The 21,880-nt window shown below is 42.4% G+C and overlaps 4 protein-coding genes across 11 annotated transcripts; 2 read left to right on the top strand and 2 right to left on the bottom strand.

Annotated features, from left to right (window-relative positions):
* The first annotated feature begins 175 nt into the window (after positions 1-175).
* On the top strand, positions 176-2,765 carry LOC6617932 (negative elongation factor D). Its single transcript, XM_002042204.2, has 5 exons — positions 176-312; positions 429-1,141; positions 1,224-1,670; positions 1,740-2,221; positions 2,298-2,765. The coding sequence occupies exons 1-5, from the start codon at positions 250-252 to the stop codon at positions 2,327-2,329; spliced, it is 1,737 nt and encodes a 578-aa protein (XP_002042240.1). The 5' UTR covers positions 176-249; the 3' UTR covers positions 2,330-2,765.
* A 114-nt stretch (positions 2,766-2,879) lies between these two features.
* Positions 2,880-6,236, bottom strand: LOC6617931 (trimeric intracellular cation channel type 1B.1). Of its 3 annotated transcripts, none has more exons than XM_032725138.1 (4): positions 6,220-6,236; positions 4,274-4,592; positions 3,949-4,221; positions 2,880-3,886 (listed from the first exon to the last, which is right to left on the bottom strand). In XM_032725138.1, exons 2-4 carry the CDS (start codon positions 4,549-4,551, stop codon positions 3,607-3,609), a joined length of 831 nt encoding a protein of 276 aa, XP_032581029.1. In that variant the 5' UTR covers positions 4,552-4,592; positions 6,220-6,236; the 3' UTR covers positions 2,880-3,606. The 3 variants fall into 3 exon arrangements, with proteins under 3 accessions (XP_032581029.1, XP_032581027.1, XP_032581028.1); XM_032725136.1 differs by lacking the exon at positions 6,220-6,236 and adding an exon at positions 5,867-5,970; XM_032725137.1 differs by lacking the exon at positions 6,220-6,236 and adding an exon at positions 5,871-5,947.
* Positions 6,237-6,721: 485 nt separating this feature from the next.
* LOC6617930 lies at positions 6,722-9,550 on the top strand. 2 transcript variants are annotated; one of them, XM_002042202.2, is made up of 5 exons: positions 6,722-7,036; positions 8,005-8,192; positions 8,343-8,604; positions 8,668-8,886; positions 8,944-9,550. In XM_002042202.2, exons 2-5 carry the CDS (start codon positions 8,005-8,007, stop codon positions 9,241-9,243), a joined length of 969 nt encoding a protein of 322 aa, XP_002042238.1. In that variant the 5' UTR covers positions 6,722-7,036; the 3' UTR covers positions 9,244-9,550. The 2 variants fall into 2 exon arrangements, with proteins under 2 accessions (XP_002042238.1, XP_032582037.1); XM_032726146.1 differs by lacking the exon at positions 8,005-8,192 and having other exon boundaries at positions 6,954-7,036.
* Positions 9,551-9,963: 413 nt separating this feature from the next.
* Positions 9,964-20,647, bottom strand: LOC6617929 (furin-like protease 2). 5 transcript variants are annotated; one of them, XM_032726143.1, is made up of 17 exons: positions 20,550-20,647; positions 15,698-16,634; positions 15,528-15,632; positions 15,391-15,466; positions 15,218-15,318; positions 14,783-14,917; positions 14,564-14,723; positions 14,202-14,505; positions 12,927-14,150; positions 12,674-12,861; positions 12,452-12,608; positions 12,111-12,385; positions 11,635-11,920; positions 11,361-11,560; positions 11,003-11,290; positions 10,715-10,938; positions 9,964-10,649 (listed from the first exon to the last, which is right to left on the bottom strand). In XM_032726143.1, the coding sequence occupies exons 2-17, from the start codon at positions 16,502-16,504 to the stop codon at positions 10,221-10,223; spliced, it is 4,959 nt and encodes a 1,652-aa protein (XP_032582034.1). In that variant the 5' UTR covers positions 16,505-16,634; positions 20,550-20,647; the 3' UTR covers positions 9,964-10,220. The 5 variants fall into 5 exon arrangements, with proteins under 5 accessions (XP_032582034.1, XP_032582033.1, XP_002042237.2 ...); XM_032726142.1 differs by having other exon boundaries at positions 15,209-15,318; positions 20,550-20,646; XM_002042201.2 differs by having other exon boundaries at positions 15,209-15,466.
* Positions 20,648-21,880: the final 1,233 nt, after the last annotated feature.

The following is a 21,880-nucleotide window of genomic DNA, read 5'->3' as shown; positions in this document are numbered from 1 at the left end:
AAAAAATGTATTCATATATATTTACATTTCCGCGTTTTACACTTATTGACAATTTTGTTTTCCTCCTCAAATTTTAGATTTACATTACATAATAATAAATTAACAGAAGAGTTTGCTAAGTGTAAACGGCGCATAACCAGCGTAGATGTGCGCGTCGTGGTTAACAATTTACAGTCACACTAAAAATGCAGAATTAATCAAAATACGAAAAATATTTTTATGTTATTGTAAATAATTTTTAGAGAAAAAATGGAAATGGAATACGACGACTCTGGTTGGCAGGGCCGCGCCAAAGGACAAACAAATCCGGAGGTAATTGAGTATAGAGCGTGTACGGCGTGGCAGGCAATTCCGGCAATTTGATGACGCTACTAGATAAACCATAAAAGATAGCAACTAAACATCATGTTATCCCATCCCAATCGAAGGAAACGCTTGAGGACAATCCGCAGAAGACGATACAGGAATGCCTGGAGAAGTTCCTCACACCGGACTACATCATGGAGCCGGGGATATTTACGCAGCTGAAGCGCTACTTCCAGTCGGGCGGATCTCCGGAGGAGGTTATATCGATGCTATCGGAGAACTACAAGGCGGTAGCCCAGATGGCCAACCTGCTTGCGGAGTGGCTCATCCTGGCGGGCGTCAAGGTTACCGAGGTCCAGGCCATGGTGGAGAATCATCTCAAGGAAATGATACTTAAGTCCTTCGATCCCAAGAAGGCGGACACCATATTCACGGAGGAGGGTGAGACGCCCGACTGGCTAACCGAGATGATCGACCACTATACATGGCGCTCGCTAATCTACCGACTGGCCGAAGAATATCCCGATTGTCTAATGCTCAACTTTACAATCAAGTTGATCTCGGACGCGGGCTTCCAGAGCGAGATCACTTCCATTTCGACGGCGGCACAGCAGATTGAGGTTTTCTCGCGGGTGCTGAAGACCTCGATCGTCAAGTTTCTGAACAATCCGGATGATGTGCATGGCGCCATTCAGGAGTGCGCCCGAATGGTCTGCCATGGGCAGCACACCTACGTCTACTCCCAGGTGCTCATCCAGGTCCTCAGCCAGGAGCAGAAGGGTGGGTTCAACATGAAGCGGCTCTCCCAGGAAATTATTAAATACGCCCTGCAGAAGTATGAAAATAACTGACGATTCTATGCCTTTGTCCACATAGTTAGTCGTAACATAAATCCTTTCTTTTGCTTCTTTGTTTAGCAATCAAAATGTAACGCCGATTACAATGGCCCTGAATGGTTCGGCAGTCTATCCGCAGGCATGTCAAGCCCTAACTTCCATGCTCACCCGCAATACACTGAATCCCGCCGATATCACCGTGCTGTTTCGCAACTACTCCGGTTCCGATCCGCCGCCCATCGACCTGATACGAAACCCTCAGTTTCTTGAGCTCCTGGTAGACGCGCTCTTCCGTTCCGGCGTCAAGATCAATCCCGAGCACAAGCCGAAGTATATGTTTTTGTTAGCCTACGCGTCTGCGGTCATCGATCAGCCTGCCAAAAAGCGACCAATGACTGAGCGCATGCTAAACAAGGAGGAGCTAAAGAGCACCATTCAGGCTATCGAAAAGGCACACACCATTTGTAATGTGGACCAGGGTTCCACCGAGCTAATCGCCGAGTTGCAAACGCTCTACAATTGCATCAAGTAAGCCGACGGATATATATCCGAAAAAGGATTGGGTTCCTCTAACGTAAAGACCTCTTTTAATCACAGATATCCTGTGGTGGGCGTTGGTGTCATTCGGTGGATCGAAAACGTGGTTATGGAGCCTTCGTATTTCAAGCTATCCACCGACAGCTGTCCCACGCACTTGGCGGTACTCGATGAAGTGGCCGCCGTTCATCCCACCCTGCAGCAGCAGATCCTCTTCCTGCTCATCCGCTTGTTTGAGTCCAAGCAGGATGAGCTGGAGATTCTCGTTCAACTGGAAATGAAGAAAATGATCCTGGACCGAATGGTTAACCTGTTGACGCGCGGCTGCGTTGTACCCGTTCTCAGATACATAAAGCAGTGCTGCGCCATCGAGGACACAGACATTTCGCTAATCCGATACTTCGTCACCGAGGTGCTGGAGACCATCACACATCCCTACTCGCCGGAGTTTGTGCAGCTGTTCCTGCCGATGGTGGAGAACGAGGAGATCACCGGCACAATGCGCGGCGAGGGCGACAACGATCCCGTGTCCGAGTTCATTGGTATGCAGCTATTCGTAGTCCATTTGTTGCCACGCCTCCTGCTCACCCATGTGCCTCATCTTTTTATCTTTTTCAGTTCACTGCAAGGCGCACTACACGACTGTATAGATTGTGACAATAGAACGTGCTTTACAGGCGACTTCCGTTCAAAGAAGACGACCTCAATTAAGCCCAATTTTAATAACATTTAGTTTAGGTAAACAATTTTTTAAATAGAATACATTAAAGAAAAGTACCCAATTCTTCTTTTAGGCTAACAAAAAAAAAAAATATGAAAAAATCTACAATGTATCTATCTAAATTTAATTATAAGCATCTTGGCCGCAAAAATTTCACTAGGCTTTGAAAAATGTTTAAGTTGTAGGTTTTTTATTATATTTTTTTTTTGTTTTAAAATTTCTAAAACGCATTTAATTCAACATTTTGAACTAACATTAAGCTTTCAGAATTGTCAAGATTCTAAATGTATAAAAATATACCACTGATTGATACGTTATAACGAAATATATTGCAGAATAAAAATTTGACAATAACGTAGGCATCATCATCATCATCAATCATTTGTCCCAAGGATTCAATACAAATCCAGATTAAAACAATTGGCTCTACCAGCAAATGCCAATTGGATGCACAAGTTACCAAAGAAACTCAAGCAAAATCGTAGTTTAATTTTATTGCAAACAATAAACATTCACACCTCATACAATTGCCGTAAATTCAGCTTGAATGCGTGTTTACAATCTTGAAGCAATGATCTATATCATCATTCGGTTTTCGAATGGGTCTTCGGCACAAAAAAAACTCTTAGAATGTATACAAAAAAAAAGTAATAGGGATGCAATGGAAACGACCTCAGTATTTTACATTTACACACATTTCCTTTCGTTGAGCACGCGCTTTTGCGGCAAAGGTCACAAGACTCGGCGTGCTCCTGTCCAAAATCATGATTGACTGTCGTCTTAGTTATAGATAAGCTGTAATGGGCCATGTTTAAAGCACTTAAGTATGGCATCTTAATAAGTCTGTGGTTTCTGCAGCTGCGCTTTTTTACAAAAACAAAAAACGAAATCCTATCAAAACACAAATTAAAATTTTCGAGGGCTTACACTCGGCGTGAAGGAGTCGGAGTCGAGGAACAGCTGCTGCTGGCACACCCAACCAAGTGCTGATCCTCGAGAGCAAAAATGTTCACGCCTCGCAAATAATGTCTTTGGCTTGCGCTTCTCAATCGAATCACATGGGAAGATCTCGTTCGTTATGTATAAATTATAAATTGCTATTTATGTATAAATTGTGTGCGTTTTAGGCGTAGCTTTGGCTGGCAGCGTTAAGTACTATTTGTCGGGGGTGGGTAAAGGGGGGGTGGGGGGCTGACTACAAATAGTTTAGTTGCTCTTCTTAACATCTTTGCTATCGCCGTCCTTGGCCTGCCCGCGGCCCAGGATCTTGGCCAGGCTGTCCCAAATGCCGCCGAAAAAGATGGCACAGCAGAGGTTCTCCAGCGGCAGGAAGGGATCGTGGATGCCCAGCAGAATGGAAGACAGCTTAAAGTAGACCAGGAATATGACGATGCCAAAGTAAACGAGCGCATGCGGTGCTGAGATCCAGTCGGTCTTCTTGTCCAGCACAAAGATGATCGAGGCTAGCAGGGAAGCCTTGGTGTAGCTGTTTTAGAGAAATCAAACATGGTCACAAATCCGTAGAACTCAAAGAACTCAAGTACTCACAAGCTGGGCTGCATGAATTCCATGGCCGTTGGAGTCCATGCTCCACGGATGAGACGCTCGATCAGCTTGGTGAATCCCGCTCCGTTGCCCTTCAGCGTGCCGATGATGATCATGATTATCCAGGCATTCGGATACAGCTTGGCCGCATGTCCCACACCATCGTACACCTTTTTTGCCCGGTAGATCTCCTTCATGGCACTGGCAACGATCTTCACGGGCAGGAACTTGGCCACCTTGTAACCGATGTCAAATGGCGTGTAGAAGACGACGTACCTGCGCGACATTTAATTGAGATTTCGAGCGGGCAATCAGCGAATTAGCTTACCACACAGCTGTGCCCACGAGAAGCTGACCAGTGTTCTTGAGTGGGGCCAGTATCGGTTCGCCCAGCAGTCCGTTGGCCACCATACCGCCGGCGAAGATCACCAGCATGGTGGAGAGCCAGCAGGCGAGCGGATGCTTCCGCGAAAACGCCTGGGCATTGGCGCCCAAGTCCTCGCGCACGGCCAGCGCGGCAAGTAGACTGTGAGCGATGTCGAAGAACGGAAACATTTTCAGCTTGATGACCTGGTTGGCCACGTCCAAAAATGCTTCCGGGTCCATGATCACAGCCGATCTTGTGTCCTGCCTTCACGGATGATAATCTGGAAAAGGTAGTTTCATTTATTTTAAGACTCGTCAATCAAAATATGACAAAATATTGGAAAAACTTTAAAATCCATTCCAAAAATGTCTAGTCTACCCAATTTAGATTTCTTCGCTAATTAATATAATTATTTTGTGCAATTAAATGCTGCTCCACAAAAAAACCGAATAGAAAACTCGCACCAATGCTTCGTAAAAAGTTACATAACTGAAAAGTAGGAAACTCGTGTTTCAATATTTTCAAAAATTCTCTGTAATTCTGGGCAAGGTAGACGCGAAATTCACACGGATTTGTGGCCATAACAGGTTCCCCAATCACCCAACTAGTGTTTCCTTACATTCCCAACAGTACCGACGTATTGGCGGGCTGTTTTTCAAATGCAATTCAAGCGATTTTCGAACTGCAGCAATCGGTGCACGGATGTTGCAGGGGTTGTGTTGTAGAAGTTGTCAGATTGTATGTTCATGCAGACGAAACATAGAAAAAAAAATTCGAATAAAAATTGCGCTGTTTTTGCCGCACCTCCAAAAATAAATTTCACCATGAGGGCTGTTAAAAGAAGCGCGCCGGGTCGCGGGCCTGACACATAAGTACATATATACATACGTACGATTGTTTATACCGACGATGGGGGCCAAGATAATAGCACCCCAAGGATCTAACATTGTGGCTTACTACTTAATTTGCTAGCTAGCAATAACAATAACAAAAATAGAAATGATGAAACAAAAGATAATCTTTTCGAAGTGATTAGTAAAATAAAAAGTCTGGAATCTTAAAAGCCAGCATATCTAGTCTACGTTTAGAAAACAAACTAAGTAATACCGACTAGTAGCATTTAATATTATCTAATCTTACTAAACTTAAAAGTAGTCCAACGACTAGTCAAGCGAATAATTGCAAAATCGCGGCGGCTAATGACCGAAGTTTCAATTTGAAATGTCTGGGGCACTTGGCAAATATTTATGTACACATGTACGGGATGGGTAGCGTTGGGTAAGTGCTAATATTTTAGCCACAGCTGTGTTTATTATGTACATATACTATATGTTGCCTGCCTCCTGGCTATTTTTGAGCGGCGTAAGTTGGAAGAGATTTGTCGGCGGCAGGCACATAATGTACATACTACAAGATGGTAAAAATCTATAGCCACATAGATTGCTGGGCTAAGGAGAGTGGAGTTATCAGCCACTCTTACAAATCCGGGCACACACGCGGCGGGGGGCAAATGCAAATATTTGTAAGATATAAACGAATTAAGCTGGAAATTACCTACGTCTAACACGCGAGCAAACGGATAATGGATAGCAGAGTGCAGCACGAACACTGGGAGACTGGGCCAGATATTATACTATATTGTATGGGGGCTGCTCTCGAGAACCTGATATATTATTAGAATGCTCGACTTTCTAGAGAACCGAAACTCTCGCGAGCAGAGTACCATTATCGCATTCTGACGGCTCTTTCAAAACCCAACGGAAATTGATTGCCCGCCCTATGTTGCACTTATTTTTCGACCGATTTACACGCTGAGTAAACATAAAATGAGATATACTCATGTGGCTTATGCTTATTAGTTGGTGTTATTATTGGGATACTACTATTTAGACTCGTTGACCGCTTACATAAATAATTGGATTGCGGCTAAACGTAAACAGATAAAAGCTCCGCGAAGCTAAACAATTTGTGTCAGGTGTGACCGTTCGCGTTTCAAAATCCAATCAAAAGCCACTCAAAAATGCCTTCCATCCACCACTTATTTTGTGTTGGTAATTTAATATTGTTAATAGAATAATTTAAATACTGTATTAGCTATTACTTTGGCTTACAATATCCATGCCAAGACACTTAAATTGATTTTAATATATGTTACTTATCGGCTTATGAATGCGATCGATGTGTAGGGTAGCTGAATAAATACAATTAATTATCCATAGCAGGGATAAAAGCATCAGGAATTTTTTATATGTGTAATTTAGTTTAATTGCCTTTGCTATTCCACTACTTAAAGTGCTTGGCATCGACAACAATATCGATAACTTACTACCTGAGGTGTGAACAACGCATTTTAGATTACCGATAGAAAAAGAGAAAGCTATGAAGGTGTGCACTGATTTTTCCAACACTGGCACTTCGGAGTTTTGTTTATTCGATATATACGTGAGCTCGGGTCCTTAAAAAAAATAAAGTAATGTAACGGGAAGTTATTGATCCCCTTCCAATTGCGGTGATAAGTTCCCACGGTGTTAACAAAACAAAGACAACACTCAAAGAAATTCGCTAACTTGGTAACTGTGAATCTCAAACCATATCACGGCTTATATGTACATATATTGAAGTCCACATACGATAGTATATATATGTATGTATTTACTTGGCTTACACAAATGCTTTATTTGCACAAAACCTTGTGATATTGAGGTCAATATCTGAGAAGAAAAGGTGAGTGCATTCTAAGTTTTGTCTTAATCTTAGACCAATAGGCTAATTTCCTTTTAAACCACTAACATAAATTCGTATTCGTGCTTCTGCTACTCATTTGTCACCTAAAAATATGTATGTGTGGGCAAGTAGATATATGTGTGGATATATATGTTCATAGCGGAGTAAATGTGCGTGGTGTTGTGAATCTCGATTTTTGTACATATGTATGTATGTATGAATGAATATATTTGGTAAACCGCTTTTTTCAATTTTATTCACGTCGTCGCGATTCGCATCATACATACATATGTATACATACGGACGCATAACGTAATCCCAAAAACCAAATCAAATTGGGAAAATACCTTTTCAAGCTTTTTTGCGTACAATGTCTTCGTTCATAGCGCCAATTTGTCAATAGATTTAGGCAAACAGTAATTTCTTCTAAGTAGTAAGCAAACATCAGATTGTTTGCGATTATAAATATTTATTCATACCGTGCATATGAATAGACATATCTATGTGTTGTATGTATTTTATTCAATGATTTCATTCCATTAGAATGCCATTGAAGATCTTAACGTTTAAAATAATACTATTTACCACGTTTAGCAAGAATTGTGCTCATTTTTTTTCACAATGATAAATTACCTGCAATGGTAGGATTTCTTAATGCTGATTGGATGTATATACATATGTATGTATGTATAGTATTTATGAACTCGATCTGATAAGAATCCCATTTTAACGAATTGGAAAGTCTTGAACTTTAAGCAAATATAAAAAGAGGCAATTATATTTATTTTTAAATAATTTGTTAGCTTGAACATAGCTTTTTGGGTAGATATGGTTTTTTTTAAGCTTAGTTGGCCAAGCCAAAACTTCTGAGTTACACTTGACAAATAGTATAATAGCTCACATGAACACAATCAAACGACCGGTTTGTTTTTATAGTCTAATTTCTGAATTTCGTATACGATTTTCAGATGGCTTCCAAATCAACGAAAAAGAGTAAACCGAGCGGTATGCGCATATTGTGGATACCGGGCCGAAAGTCCCATTCCAAGGGCCGTTTTAATGCCACCAACAAGCATGTCTCGTACTCGGGACCACAGAAAAAGAGCGAAGTATGGTCCTTGGGCGGCAGCAAGGCTCAGGCCGAGCTGATCGACTTGTAAGTACGGTGGCGAGATTGTGATTAAGACACTAAAGTAGTTGTAGTTGTATTAACCAAACATGCATTCAGCGGCTTACCTATGCACAGTGACTAAGATATTTCTTTTTAGTATAATCATAAGGAAGCTAACTATAAACTACCTTACAGTCCCTCCCCCGATTTGTCTGGCAACTCACCATCATCGTCGCTTAGCATTGTGGCCACCTGTTCGCTGGTCCAAGGATGCGCAAACAGCGATAGAGCATCCTCTGAGGACTTGGCCATCGCTTCGGAGACTGCCACACTGCCGACCACGCCTGTCAGCCCGAACTCACCCATCCCGTATAGTCCTACTTCCGAGACTGCAACCGCATCCACGCGAGCTATGACTTCGCCCAGCGTGGTCACCACCGTTGTAATACAGGACTTGGTATGTTAGGCTATGTTCTATGTCAGCTCAATTCAATTGAATCCAACCATTACCCGCTTGCAGCACAACATTTTGAGCCCCGAGGATTTGCCGAAGGTGCCAAATATGCCAGTAGCACAGGATACCGATGTGGTGCTAAATAGCTCGGCGGGAACCACAGCATCGATAGCAACCAACTCTTCGCCACTGGCCAATCATAAGCCGGGCTCGTCGCCGCCCGCATCCCATTCCCAGCAAACAACGCCACAGAAAAATAGATATAAGAACCACAACAACAATCAGGTATAAATGATGTTCATGTACTTTAAACTATAATACTTATTTTTGCTGCACAAACAGGAGGATATCAATTCGATCGAGAGCATTTCCAGTTTAACCAGATTTCAGGGTATCGCCACAGACTTCGATTGGATCGACGAGATGGCGGGACAGCGAAACAGCAACGAAATGATGCACACGAATAAGCGGAAGATGCCCAAGAAGGTGGAGGCCCTGTCCGCCGATCAGTTGGATGCCAAATCCTTTGGCTATGACAATGACAAGGCCAAATTGAATCGCAAGGAGTACGATGACAACGACGAGAAGGTCGTCAAATGCTTGTACTACTCACTGATGTGCTGCGACTGTACTATATCTTAAATGGATCGCGCATAATACGGATCCGCGTCCATGTAATATACCTCTCAGCCAACTATGAAAAAATAACTATATTCGATTTGTGGTGTACTTGGCGTACGCAGCTAAACAGGACAGAAGAAGACATAAGTATTAACGAATTTATAATGACTTACATGGAACAACTAACATTGTGAAAATTCGGAAATTAAAAACTTCATGGCTACGACTATTTGGCTTGAATATTGAAATAAGTGATCGAAACACGTATATTTAGATATGTAGATATTTTCTATTTTTGTAAATAAAACATTTTCTACCGAAACCGAAACTCTGTATTTCACTGGGTTGGATGGATGCACTGTAACCTGAAAATATAAATATGCAATAAACAAAATAGAATGAAATAAAAAACCATAATAGTAATGCCTTCCCTTTCATCACGTGCATCGCAGAAATGCTTGAAAAATTACAACGATAAATAACGAAAGAAGAATGGATTCGGATACTTAAAAATTGTTTACATTTATTAAAAAATTTATTAAACTAAAAACAATAAATCCTAAGACTAATTTTGTTGTATCGAAAGCGATATTTTTCTCTTGTTCTCCGATGTTTGCCAATAAATCGATCAAAATTTATTTTGGTTTTTTTCTCTTTTTAACCATTTTCATCTTCCCTATTTTAATAGAAAAGATAATGGATAATGGCTGGGAACAATAAAAAAGGACACTGTCATCATTCAACTTGACATAACATTTTTCATAAAAATTTAATACAAACATTAAATTTACAAATATATATATAAAAACAATTCACAATCACATATAAATTTTTATCATTTTCAGATGTTAAATATTTCGATTCGCTATATTCCTTCAAAGCAAGGTTACAATTTACTAGTCCAGAGCAAGAAAGCCAAGATCAAAGTTCTTGATGGTTGGTTGGTTGGTTGGTTGGTACAATTACGTTCGCTGTCGCGTCGTCCATTGTTCAATCAATCAGCTACGGATGTTTGTACGGCTTGTGCTTGATGACGGATGATGCCTATCGTAATGAAGCATATCATCATCATTATCTCCGTTCGCATTGCACCTTTGTGGTTGGGTCTCTGCTTTCTGGGCTCCGGCTCCGGCTCCATTGCAGTGAAACTCGATCGCATCAATATCATTTGTACTCTCAATGTAAAATTCGTGTCCATGATCATTGCCCTTGCGGTCGTAGACGATTCTGTTGTTTATATCTGTGCCCACGTTGCCGTCCAACTCGTCATCGGAATTATCACCATCTGTATCGTCGTCCTCGCCAATGTTGAAAATGAATCTTGCATCGCTGGTGGGCTTGGCGGACAAGTTCTTTCGCCTGCACGACGACGTGTTCGCTATTTTCCTATATCGCACTGAATTCCTGGATACATGGTTGCTATTGCGCTGCACAAAGAGTACGAAACTTGAACTTGAAACTATATTCAATTACCTTTAGGCCAGTTTCTCACCTGTAAAACGGCAAAGATGATGGAGAATATTGTTATGATCAGCAGGCATATGGCCACAGCTATGGCTGTGATTGCCGTCAGCGGAGAGTCCAGTCGCAGGACGAACTCCCTGGCATTGCCGTCGTTCTCGAAGGATCCGTGCTTGGATTCGCTGCTTTTGTACGCACTACTACTGCCCACAACCGTGCGCCGCTTGCCGCCCGTCGAGGCAGCCTTGCATTCGCCTGAAATCAGTTGCCATTTCAATTATATTAGATCCCGCAGCTCGTATATAAACTGTTTGCCTACCGGTTTCGCCATCGCAATTGCAGCACGCCGCTGACGAAGTCTTTTCGGCCAACGTTTGATTCTGACAACAGCACACACACTGGCTGTTCAGCTGGTCCAGGTGGAGCGGCGGCACACAGCCCTTGCACGAGAACTGGCCGGGTCCGAAGCAGGAGCGGCACGAATCGTGGCACGTTTTGCATGTGGCCGACGTCGTATCGTAATATTGTGAGCTCAGGCACTCCATGCACAGACCGCCATCGAGCATCGAGTGCGGCGGACACGACGTGCAGGCCAATGGTCCAGCATCTGGGAAAGGAAAACGTTGGGGAAATACATTATGCTAGAAAATTGACAGCTAGATGAGAATACAACATACCATTGCACGTCTTGCAGTAATGGTGACACTTCTGGCATCCAAAGTCCGATTTGTAGAAGCCCTCGGGGCACTCGGGATGGCATTCGCCGGCGGCCAGTTGCCATCCAGCCGGGCACTGGACGCACTGGTTGCGCCTCGGTCCGCTGCAGGTGTGACAGCTGAGATAGCACTTGGCGCAAATGCCACGATCGCTGTAGTAGCTATAATGATACACGGCACACATTGAGAGTTGCGGCTCTGGGACACTGGTGGTACTTCAATCTTAACAGCTTACCCATCGGCACAGGTGGTGCGACATTCGCCATTCTGCAGCTCCAGACCCTTGGAGCAGTTGCTGCAGTTCGTCCGCGAGACGCACTGGCTGCACGTGTGCAGACATGGTGAGCATAGGGAGCCCGCTTCCATGAAGAAGCCCTCGCGACAGCCGCTAACACAGCGACTCTGTTCCAGCAGGCGATTCGGCGGGCAGGACGTGCAGCTGGTATCCGCTGGTCCGTTGCAGCTGCCGCAGGATGCGTGGCACGGGCGGCACTGTCCCTCATCCTGGCTGAAGAACTCAGCTGCAGAATGAAGAGCAATTCAGCAAATTATACATTAAATCAAGCAATTTAAAGAAAAAGGGTAGCAACTAAGATTCAATCTCATATTTTTCCTCCATTAAAATTAAGTTTTTCTTCAGTGGGAAAGGCAAAGAGAATACCCTTTCCTAACTAATATAGATATAAACTGGATGCGTTTGGATAAGCTTACATTCACTGCAGCCTTCGCTGCCGCTCACGATGCACTTGTCCCGCTTGTTCAGCGTCCAGTTTGGAAGGCACTCGGAGCAAACTCCGTTGCTGGTGCAGGTCTTACATCCCTCCTGGCAGGGCATGCACTCCAGACGTTTTTTGTCGGCATAGAATCCGTCCGGACAGCTAATAAGGCATTTGTTTTGCCAGGCATATCGACTCGAGCGGCACGTGATGCAGTCCTGATCCGTGGGGCCATTGCAGGTGGCGCAAGTCGAGTGGCAGAAGGCACATCTATTGAACGCGATGTGATTAACAAATTAAGCTCTTATTGCGCTAACCAAATATATGTTTACTCACTTGTTATCCTCCGTTTCGTACGTATCCAAGGGACAGGCCGAGTAGCATTTGTGCTCATGCATGACCAAATGGTGATCACAGCTAGTGCAGTACTCGGGATGGTCCTGGCATGAGGCACAGTTGGGCTCGCAGGGAACGCACGTTCTATTCCTGCTGTCTGTACAAAGAAATTATTGTTTAACAACAGCAAATGTTTGAAGAACAAAGCCAGATGATTATTACTTTCAAAATATCCGTCCGGGCAGAATTGCAGGCAGACGGCGAGATCGATGACGTGCAGGTGGGCCGGAGCACATGTGAGGCAGCTGTCGGGTCCGGCACCGGCGCACGTTTCGCAGGTGTCGTGACAGGGCCAGCAGATTCCAACCTGGTTGGGAAAGGAACGCGGTGGGCAGCGACTTACACAAGTACTGTAAACAGAAAATCATTAGCACTTAGCACCCGAGCTCCACAAATGCACGTTGGTACCACTTACTTGTCCAAGCGGTAGTGACTGCAGGCAACGCACTGTGTGGGTCCACGGCCATAGCAGCCGGAGGAGTCGCACTCGGCATCGCAGGAGTGCAGGATCTTCTTATCGCCGTCCCTCGTTTCGGGCGCCGCTACCAGTTGAGCAGCAGAGGCGGTAAATCCAAGGGATTCAGCGGACGAGCCGCCAGCAATCGCTGCGGTCACATTCTGACCGTCGAGTGTAGCTGTTGCCGGTTCCGGATCGGAGCCAGCGCTACTAAAGATGTTCTGATAGTTGAGGTAACTGGCAAAGCTATCCGTATTGAAGTTTCCACCCTCGTTGGCAGGCTGGCCAATGTTCGAGGCCGATGGGAAGAGGAACGGATTGGAGCTGCTAGGGCTGCGCAGCTGGGGACTGCTGTTCAGCAGCTCGGACTTGAGCCGCATGGGCTGAGTGGAAGTGCCATAGAATATCAGCTGCCACTTGGACAGGATGCCCGGCTGATTGACGCGCCGGCGTCCGCCGTTGATCACCTGCAGGGTCCAGCGACCCTCCGCCTTCTCGCCCCAAAAGTGAACGCTCAGGAAGGGCCAGTCATCGAAGTTGGACTTGACGATGTCGCGCGGCCTCTCAAACAACAGGGTACTGGTGGTGCCCATCGGCGAGGTGAGCAGTATACGCAGATTTCCTCGCGGGAAAAACCGCAGGGTAATGCGACATTGGACATGCTCTAGGTATCGCACTTCATTGATCGTGCCCGCACACCCATTGACATCCATATGCGTGGCCAAAGTGTTGCCGTATGCACCATCTATCTTGCGATCCTCATTATTTTCCCGCGACTTGCAGATGTGCTGCGGCGGCACCGATGTCCACTGCTCCGCCAGCGACACCATTGCTCCAGCATCCATTAAACCGTATCCAAACTTGTGGCTGTACTTTCGCTTCACACCGTTCAGCGTCCATCCGTTCTCCTTCTCCAGTGGCGCCGGCCTTGATGTGTACACCACTAAGTATTGCATGTCGCGCCAAGTCAATTCCGGATTGGCCTCTAGCGCCAGGGCGCAAATGCCGGCTGCTAGTGGTGCCGATGCCGAGGTGCCCGTATGTTCCACCGTACAGATATGATCGGGTCTCAGGCTGCCGTCCATGTCGACGGTGGCGACGCTCTTGTCATGTCCCGGCGTTCCGGAGCTGTAGGTGGTAGCCAGCGTGGAGGAGCACTCCTCCAGGTACCAGGGCTTGAAGCTGCAACAACATTACTGAATCTGAATCCAAGCCTACATCCTGTCAACTTACCCGGCTTGAGTGGCACTCGAAATGGAAAGGGTGAAGATCGAATTGGTGTAGCCATCGCAGTTGCAGGAGTCAGTGTAGCGTCCACCGTTGCCAGAGGCCCAAACGAAAATCGAGCCCTTGCCCTGTCGACCGCTGGTCACTCCGTAGATGAAGGCTCGGCGGGCCAACGGACCAGGACCATCGACAGTGGAGCCATCATCCTCCGGCCCCCAGGAAGCGCTGTATATATCGATGTGCGACGGATTAAGACTTAATGCCTGGGCCTCAACCACATCGTTGACCTTTCCGTCCAGCATTCGTACTCCTGATAGCAAACAGCTTAGATGGTTTGCAGTCAATACATAACAACCATGATCACTTACCACCAATGCTGGCATTGTAGGCCACTCCCACTCCGCAATAATTGTTGAAAGCCACCGCGGCCACTTCGCCGGCACATCTGGTTCCGTGCTTGTTGTCACCATTGTCCTGGGGCGTTGGATCCGAATCGTTGCCATTAATATCAAAAGAGGCCTCGGGATCCTGCGTTTAAATAGTATTTTGAACAATTGATCATTGGATTTTTTTGTTGGCATACTTACATAGTTTTGGGCCAAATCGGGATGGTTTGTCTGAATGCCATCGTCCAGAATGGACACGACCACGCCCTTGCCGGTGTAGCCCTTTTGCCAGGCGGGACCCACATTCATATCCAAGCCATCCTTGGCGCCGCCATTCTACAAAGCGATTTTTGTGGGAATTTACAAATTGATTATCAAACGAAGAGATAAGCAAAAATAGGCAATCATTCAACAAAGAAATCCAAACATTTACAAATTGAGCATGTTAAAAGAAAAGAAAATATTTCGAAATCAACAAAATCAACACTAAACACGGTTAGTAGCAATCGATTGAACGTCTCAAAGGAAACTACGCTGATGGGATGGACAATCGAGCTAATGGACTATGGACTATAAAATATATATGGATTCATGAAGCATGCATTTAAATGAGTGATGATTACATACTTTACTCACCAGATACCACTGTTCCTTAAACAACGGATCCGGAAAGATGAAATGCGAGCTGACATCCCGATACTCCATGCGCTGCGAGTGCGAGGCTAACGAAATCGACTCTGGGGAGAATGAAAGATGCGGATTCGGATCGACAACGTAGCCGCCGTGTTGGCGTAAAAGATTATACGGACTGTAGGTGGGTAAGTCCTGGTACGGGCCGTCCCTCTTTCGGCGCACCTTCTCGTGCTGTTGCTGCATCCATTTCACCTGCAAGGCAATCACGATTGAAATCTCTGCTCCCACTGGATACTTTTTAAAGAGTACACACCTCGTTCTCTGATTTAAGGGCGCCCTGATGTTTGCGACTGGAGCGCAGCGAACGCTTCGATACATGGTGATGCTGAAACAGATAGTAGTTGTCCAGCGATCCAATCTATGAAAAATTAAGTAAATTGTGTGAGCACCAATTCCATGGCAGCGTTGGACAAACATTCTCACCTGTCCTCTATTGATAAATCCATGTTTGGTAGCTATAACGTCTGCCATTTGCTTGCCAGCTGGAATGTTCACGGCGAACTCATTTGTGTATATCGCCTCCTCCGGAATGCTGAAGGCGCCAAACATATCGACCCCGTCGAAGTCGAGGCTATTTGACTGCCGTTCAAGCTGGTCAACAATTTCATCTTTCGCACTGGCATTTGTGTGAGTATTTTCATAGTTATAATCGTATTTGCCGAAGCTAATGGTCTCAGCTTGACCCGCTCTTTCACCTCCCAGGCCAACCAGGTCGACCTTGTGGAGCTCTCTATCATTACGATAATCAACATCATCATTGGCATTGGATGATGATGTTGGGGGATTTGTTCTTCTACTGCTGTGCAGGGACGACACATCATATGTGGTCGACGCACTATCGTTGCTGAGTATTCCGGCATAATTCTGAGTCTCACCCGCACTACTCCGTAGAGCACAACTAGTATTTGGGCTTAGGATTACTAAAAATAATACAAAATATATACAGCTCTGTGCCATTCGGTTAAATGTACATAAATAGATTCTATTGAGTTTTGCCGTTGCCGTTTCATTTGCTCTTTGTGTTGCAGTCGTTCCAGGGTCATGGACTCGCATATGGAGCATCATCTTTCGCCGTCCGATCTTTCGGTACGTTGGCTCTGCGAGAGATTTGGGGCCTCCACAGCGGGAAGGTCGCTGCTTCTCCAAGCCGGACGACCATGGATCTGTGATCTGTGGCGTGGTTCCAATTCTACCGATGGTAACTCGGCTGGACCTCGTCGTATTTGACATATTTAACTAAGTTTAGCTAATTGTATTAAGGTAGTTTGATTCTCCCGAAGAGTCCTTTTGTGACGTTTCCCTTTCCTGTTGTCGTACTCATGAATCTATTTTTTTGATCTCGTATCTCACGATCTAGTATCTGCAAGAGAACACGAAAAAGCACTTCAATTGTAGATTGAATTTGTGTTGTGCGAGAGACCCAAATAAAAACCTTGGACCGGTTAAACGTGGGCTTTTTATAACCAGAGATGCCAAAATGATTCATATATCACAGATATTTATGGCCGAAACGGTTTGTGCTTACTTATTAATGAAGTACCTATTTGCGATGATCCATTGTTCGTCGGATGACACAACAGAATCACCTGGGGGGAACTACAGGTAAGTGTTAACAATGAGTAAGCCATATACACATATCTCTGTACATAGATATGTACGTATCTATGCACATGTCATTTGATTCTATTGTTTTCGGTCGGAAAGTCCCCCGAAGTGTAAGATGCAGTGGGTCTGCAATAGGGGAATTATGCAATAGCCCATTCTAATCATGTTTCTAATTAACATATTCACCACTACGGAACCCGAGCTTTTAAATTGAATTAACATTATTCTTTATTGAAATAGCATTATACTAAGCTCAACAGCAATTGAAAGCAAAAAAAAAAGTTATAAATAGATAACGGGAAACCGGGGATATCACTCCATCGAACCCCGCTTGTTTATATGAAAACCCTATTAAAAAACAGAGAGTTACCGTACACCTGCGACCAAATGAAGAAATTTAATTTTATAATCAAACCAATTAGGCATTGCCAACGCGTTTCCAATTAGAAAATAATATATGTATGTATGTATGCACACGGCGCTGCGTGTAAATTTATATTATCAATGTTTAAATTTGTGCACGCTTCTTTAAATTTTTATGAGTACATGTATATGTATGTATGTATGCATATGTGTTAGTCAAGTGATATGTTTATCCCATATTTCGATATACATATGTACATAGGATATGCAGTTATGCATGCCCGATATTGCATAGCTAGACGCATATAGCTCAATGAAGCTGGGTTCGGAAAAATCGAATTTTTGAAATTTAAAAGCTGGAATCGTTTGCCCATTTTTTGCCCATGTTTGCCCACCAATTAGTTTTTTTTGCCCACGTCCAGTTTTTGAGATATGAATTTTCGAACAAGTTCGAAAATTTTCGAAGATCAAAAATTTCACTTTTTTCAAAATTTTTTTTTTTTAATCGCAATAACTTCGTTTGCCCACGTTTGCCCACCCTTTAGAATTTTGAAATTTTCGAAAATTTTCGAAGATCAAAAATTTCACTTTTTTCAATTTTTTTTTTTTAAATCGCAATAACATCGTTTGCCCACGTTTGCCCTCCCTTTAGAATTTTGAAAAAATTTATACTTTAGAAAATATAAGACATTCAAGTTTACCTCGGTCTACTTTGCCCACCCTTCGAAATTATTTTTTTTCGTTTGCCCACTCTTAAAATAAAAAATTTCGATTGCCCACCTCTTAAAACTAAATAATTTCGTTTGCCCATCCTTTAAAATTAGTTTATTTCGTTTGCCCACCCTTTAAAATTAGTTTTTTTCGTTTGCCCACCCTTCGAAATTAGTTTTTTTCGTTTGCCCACTCTTAAAAATAAAAAATTTCGATTGCCCACCTCTTAAAACTAAATAATTTCGTTTGCCCATCCTTTAAAATTAGTTTATTTCGTTTGCCCACCCTTTAAAATTAGTTTTTTTCGTTTGCCCACCCTTCGAAATTAGTTTTTTTCGTTTGCCCACTCTTAAAAATAAAAAATTTCGATTGCCCACCTCTTAAAACTAAATAATTTCGTTTGTCCATCCTTTAAAATTAAATTTTAACGTTTGCCCACCCTTCAAAATTTGTTTATAAAGTTTGCCCATCGTTTACACTTAGTTTTTTCATTAGCCCACCTCTTTAAAATATATATTTTCAGTTAAAAACGTTTGCCCACCCCTTAAAAATGGTTTTTTCGATTTTCCATCTATAAAAACAAATTTGTACAGATGTATGTAATAACTGTAAGTTGTTGCGCCAATTTACATATGTATTTTAGGATCAGCGGATCAATTATCAAATTTTCTTAATCATTAATAAATTTCATGCAAGTGTTGATGAACATACATATGTATATATAGTTTTTTGTATATATACATATATATTTATGTACATACATACATATATGTGTTCATCATAATCAAATAATATTAGTGCTTCTGTCCGCCGATCCTAAATACATACTATATGTAAATTGGCGCCACAACTGAAAATATATATTTTAAAGAGGTGGGCTAATGAAAAAACTAAGTGTAAACGATGGGCAAACTTTATAAACAAATTTTGAAGGGTGGGCAAACGTTAAAATTTAATTTTAAAGGATGGACAAACGAAATTATTTAGTTTTAAGAGGTGGGCAATCGAAATTTTTTATTTTTAAGAGTGGGCAAACGAAAAAAACTAATTTCGAAGGGTGGGCAAACGAAAAAAACTAATTTTAAAGGGTGGGCAAACGAAATAAACTAATTTTAAAGGATGGGCAAACGAAATTATTTAGTTTTAAGAGGTGGGCAATCGAAATTTTTTATTTTTAAGAGTGGGCAAACGAAAAAAACTAATTTCGAAGGGTGGGCAAACGAAAAAAACTAATTTTAAAGGGTGGGCAAACGAAATAAACTAATTTTAAAGGATGGGCAAACGAAATTATTTAGTTTTAAGAGGTGGGCAATCGAAATTTTTTATTTTTAAGAGTGGGCAAACGAAAAAAAATAATTTCGAAGGGTGGGCAAAGTAGACCGAGGTAAACTTGAATGTCTTATATTTTCTAAAGTATAAATTTTTTCAAAATTCTAAAGGGAGGGCAAACGTGGGCAAACGATGTTATTGCGATTTAAAAAAAAAAAATTGAAAAAAGTGAAATTTTTGATCTTCGAAAATTTTCGAAAATTTCAAAATTCTAAAGGGTGGGCAAACGTGGGCAAACGAAGTTATTGCGATTAAAAAAAAAAAATTTTGAAAAAAGTGAAATTTTTGATCTTCGAAAATTTTCGAACTTGTTCGAAAATTCATATCTCAAAAACTGGACGTGGGCAAAAAAAACTAATTGGTGGGCAAACATGGGCAAAAAATGGGCAAACGATTCCAGCTTTTAAATTTCAAAAATTCGATTTTTCCGAACCCAGCTTCATTGAGCTGACGCATATGCTACATGAAAATGCTATTAAATTATGGCTATGGTATCATATCAACAGTATCATATGTACATACAAAATCTATTCCGGTCTCTGTTTTACTGTGCCATTCGTTTAAAAAAACATACATATATGGCTGTGTTTGCTTGTAAGGAAATACTTTATAATACACTTTGCCGAGCATAATCCTACCAACGTATGCATATGTACGTGTGTATATGTATATGTTTCTGGGCAAGTTCAGCTTGTACATCTCCCATTTTCCATCTCAGTCACTCTCGCTGTATTTCCCACATGCTTATTAAATCACACATCTCCACACTTAATCACACTAATTTCGCACTGTGTGCACACTATCAACAAAAAAACAACAACAACAATTAAGCCACCAAGCCAACTTATTTTTGTATGTATACATTTGCGTCCGATAATGTTTATGTGGCTGTGTGAGTCCGTGGGGCTTTACACATTTGCAATTTTTATGCGTAAGAGTTGCCATTTCGATGGTGCATACATACATACACCCACAGATGTATGAAATCACGTAATGCAAGCCATGCATTCGTATGCTCTTTGCGTACATACATACATCATTGTGCATCAGAAATGGCAATAGCGATTCATGTAATCCAAAGCATTATATGTACATACATATTTATGCACAAATTGGCTCAAAGCGGTCACATTTAGAAATAAATCACAGATACACTCTTTAAGCTTTATTTAGCTATTGTTAAATCAATGCAATGCTATGCAAACGCAATCGAACAGACTGAAAACTGAAACTGAGACTTGAAAAGCGAAAGAGAACGCATGCTTACCATGCGTACATACAATATAGGAACTAGCCGAAAGCCGAAAACCAAAAAGCCGACCGAACGAACAAGCGACGCAACCTCGACTGCGCTCCAGCTTAAACTGAACTTTATTTTGAAGTTAATACATATAGCCAACGTTGGTTGTTTCTTTCTCGCTGGATTTGTGCTAACCGCATACACAAACACACGCCAAGTATTAACGTACAAACGAACATACAAACGTACGTACATACAATCGTGCAATCAAACATTCGTACATTGGCAAGTGTATGTATGTTTTTACATAAAGCACAGCTTTCGGAGCTTTCAAAACAAAATGCAAAACATAACACGCAACCGTGCTGTAACAATAAAAAAAAGAGAAATATCAACTATTACGTACGCACGCATACATCGACGTGCATTTCGTACCACAGCCGATGATAAATACACATTTAAGACGTGTTTCGATAGGAAACTGAAACTTTCGTGCAAGCCAAGTACATACATACACACAAACCGCTGGAAGCTTGTCCATCCATCCAGCCAGCCATACGTATGTTTGTACCGTACATACATACGTGCGAAGACGCTCTCTAAGCGCTGACATTCAAAAAAGAGATAACATTTAGCGGTAGCGCAAGGTTTTCGTTGTTATTGGTTAGCCGAGATTAGCGTTTCCATTTTCCGCTTTTTTGTGACCCGAAAAACAAATGAATCCAGTCGCACAAAATCCCCCATAAATGTTTGGTTGTTTGTGTGTACATATGTATTTAAGCCAAAGATTTTAGCAAATCCCAAATGTATGCACATACATATGCATCTTGAGCCCCGGTATCGCTACACACACACGCACGCAAATACAAACAGATGCGAAGGCAACGCGCTACTTTTTAATATCTGCTTCACCATTAAACAATTATTAGCGGTTAGGACAGGTTATGGTTGTTTCCAATGGGAAGTAATACACAAACCTTAAGCAGACGCAAATTGGAAGTGCACTGTAATAAAAAAAGCCTTGGAAGTAATTTAAAATCTAAATTATTTATTTAAATTTGGCTTATCGGTGACTTATTTTATGTTGCCGGAAATACGAAAAACTTATCAAATCGAGCGGGTTTCGGCATAAAAAAATAGAAAAAATTAATGTTTCCAAAATAAATAAATAAATTGCCGCTTTATCAGCTATATTAAATTATTAGCTTTCTTTTCGATTGCTATTTATAGATTTAAGTGCCAGTTGCGTAAAAATATATTTTCAGATTGGTTTTGCAGTGTTGCCAGATTGGTGGTAGCATAGATAAACGGCTGTTGAATGATACCGTTAAATAAGACACGAGTTAGATCAAACAAAT

The sequence above is a fragment of the Drosophila sechellia genome, chromosome X (assembly GCF_004382195.2).
Source record: "Drosophila sechellia strain sech25 chromosome X, ASM438219v1, whole genome shotgun sequence".
In the NCBI taxonomy this organism is placed as follows: domain Eukaryota; kingdom Metazoa; phylum Arthropoda; class Insecta; order Diptera; family Drosophilidae; genus Drosophila; species Drosophila sechellia.
The sequence above is the reverse complement of the archived record's forward strand: the minus strand, read 5'-3'. Positions and strand labels throughout refer to the sequence as shown.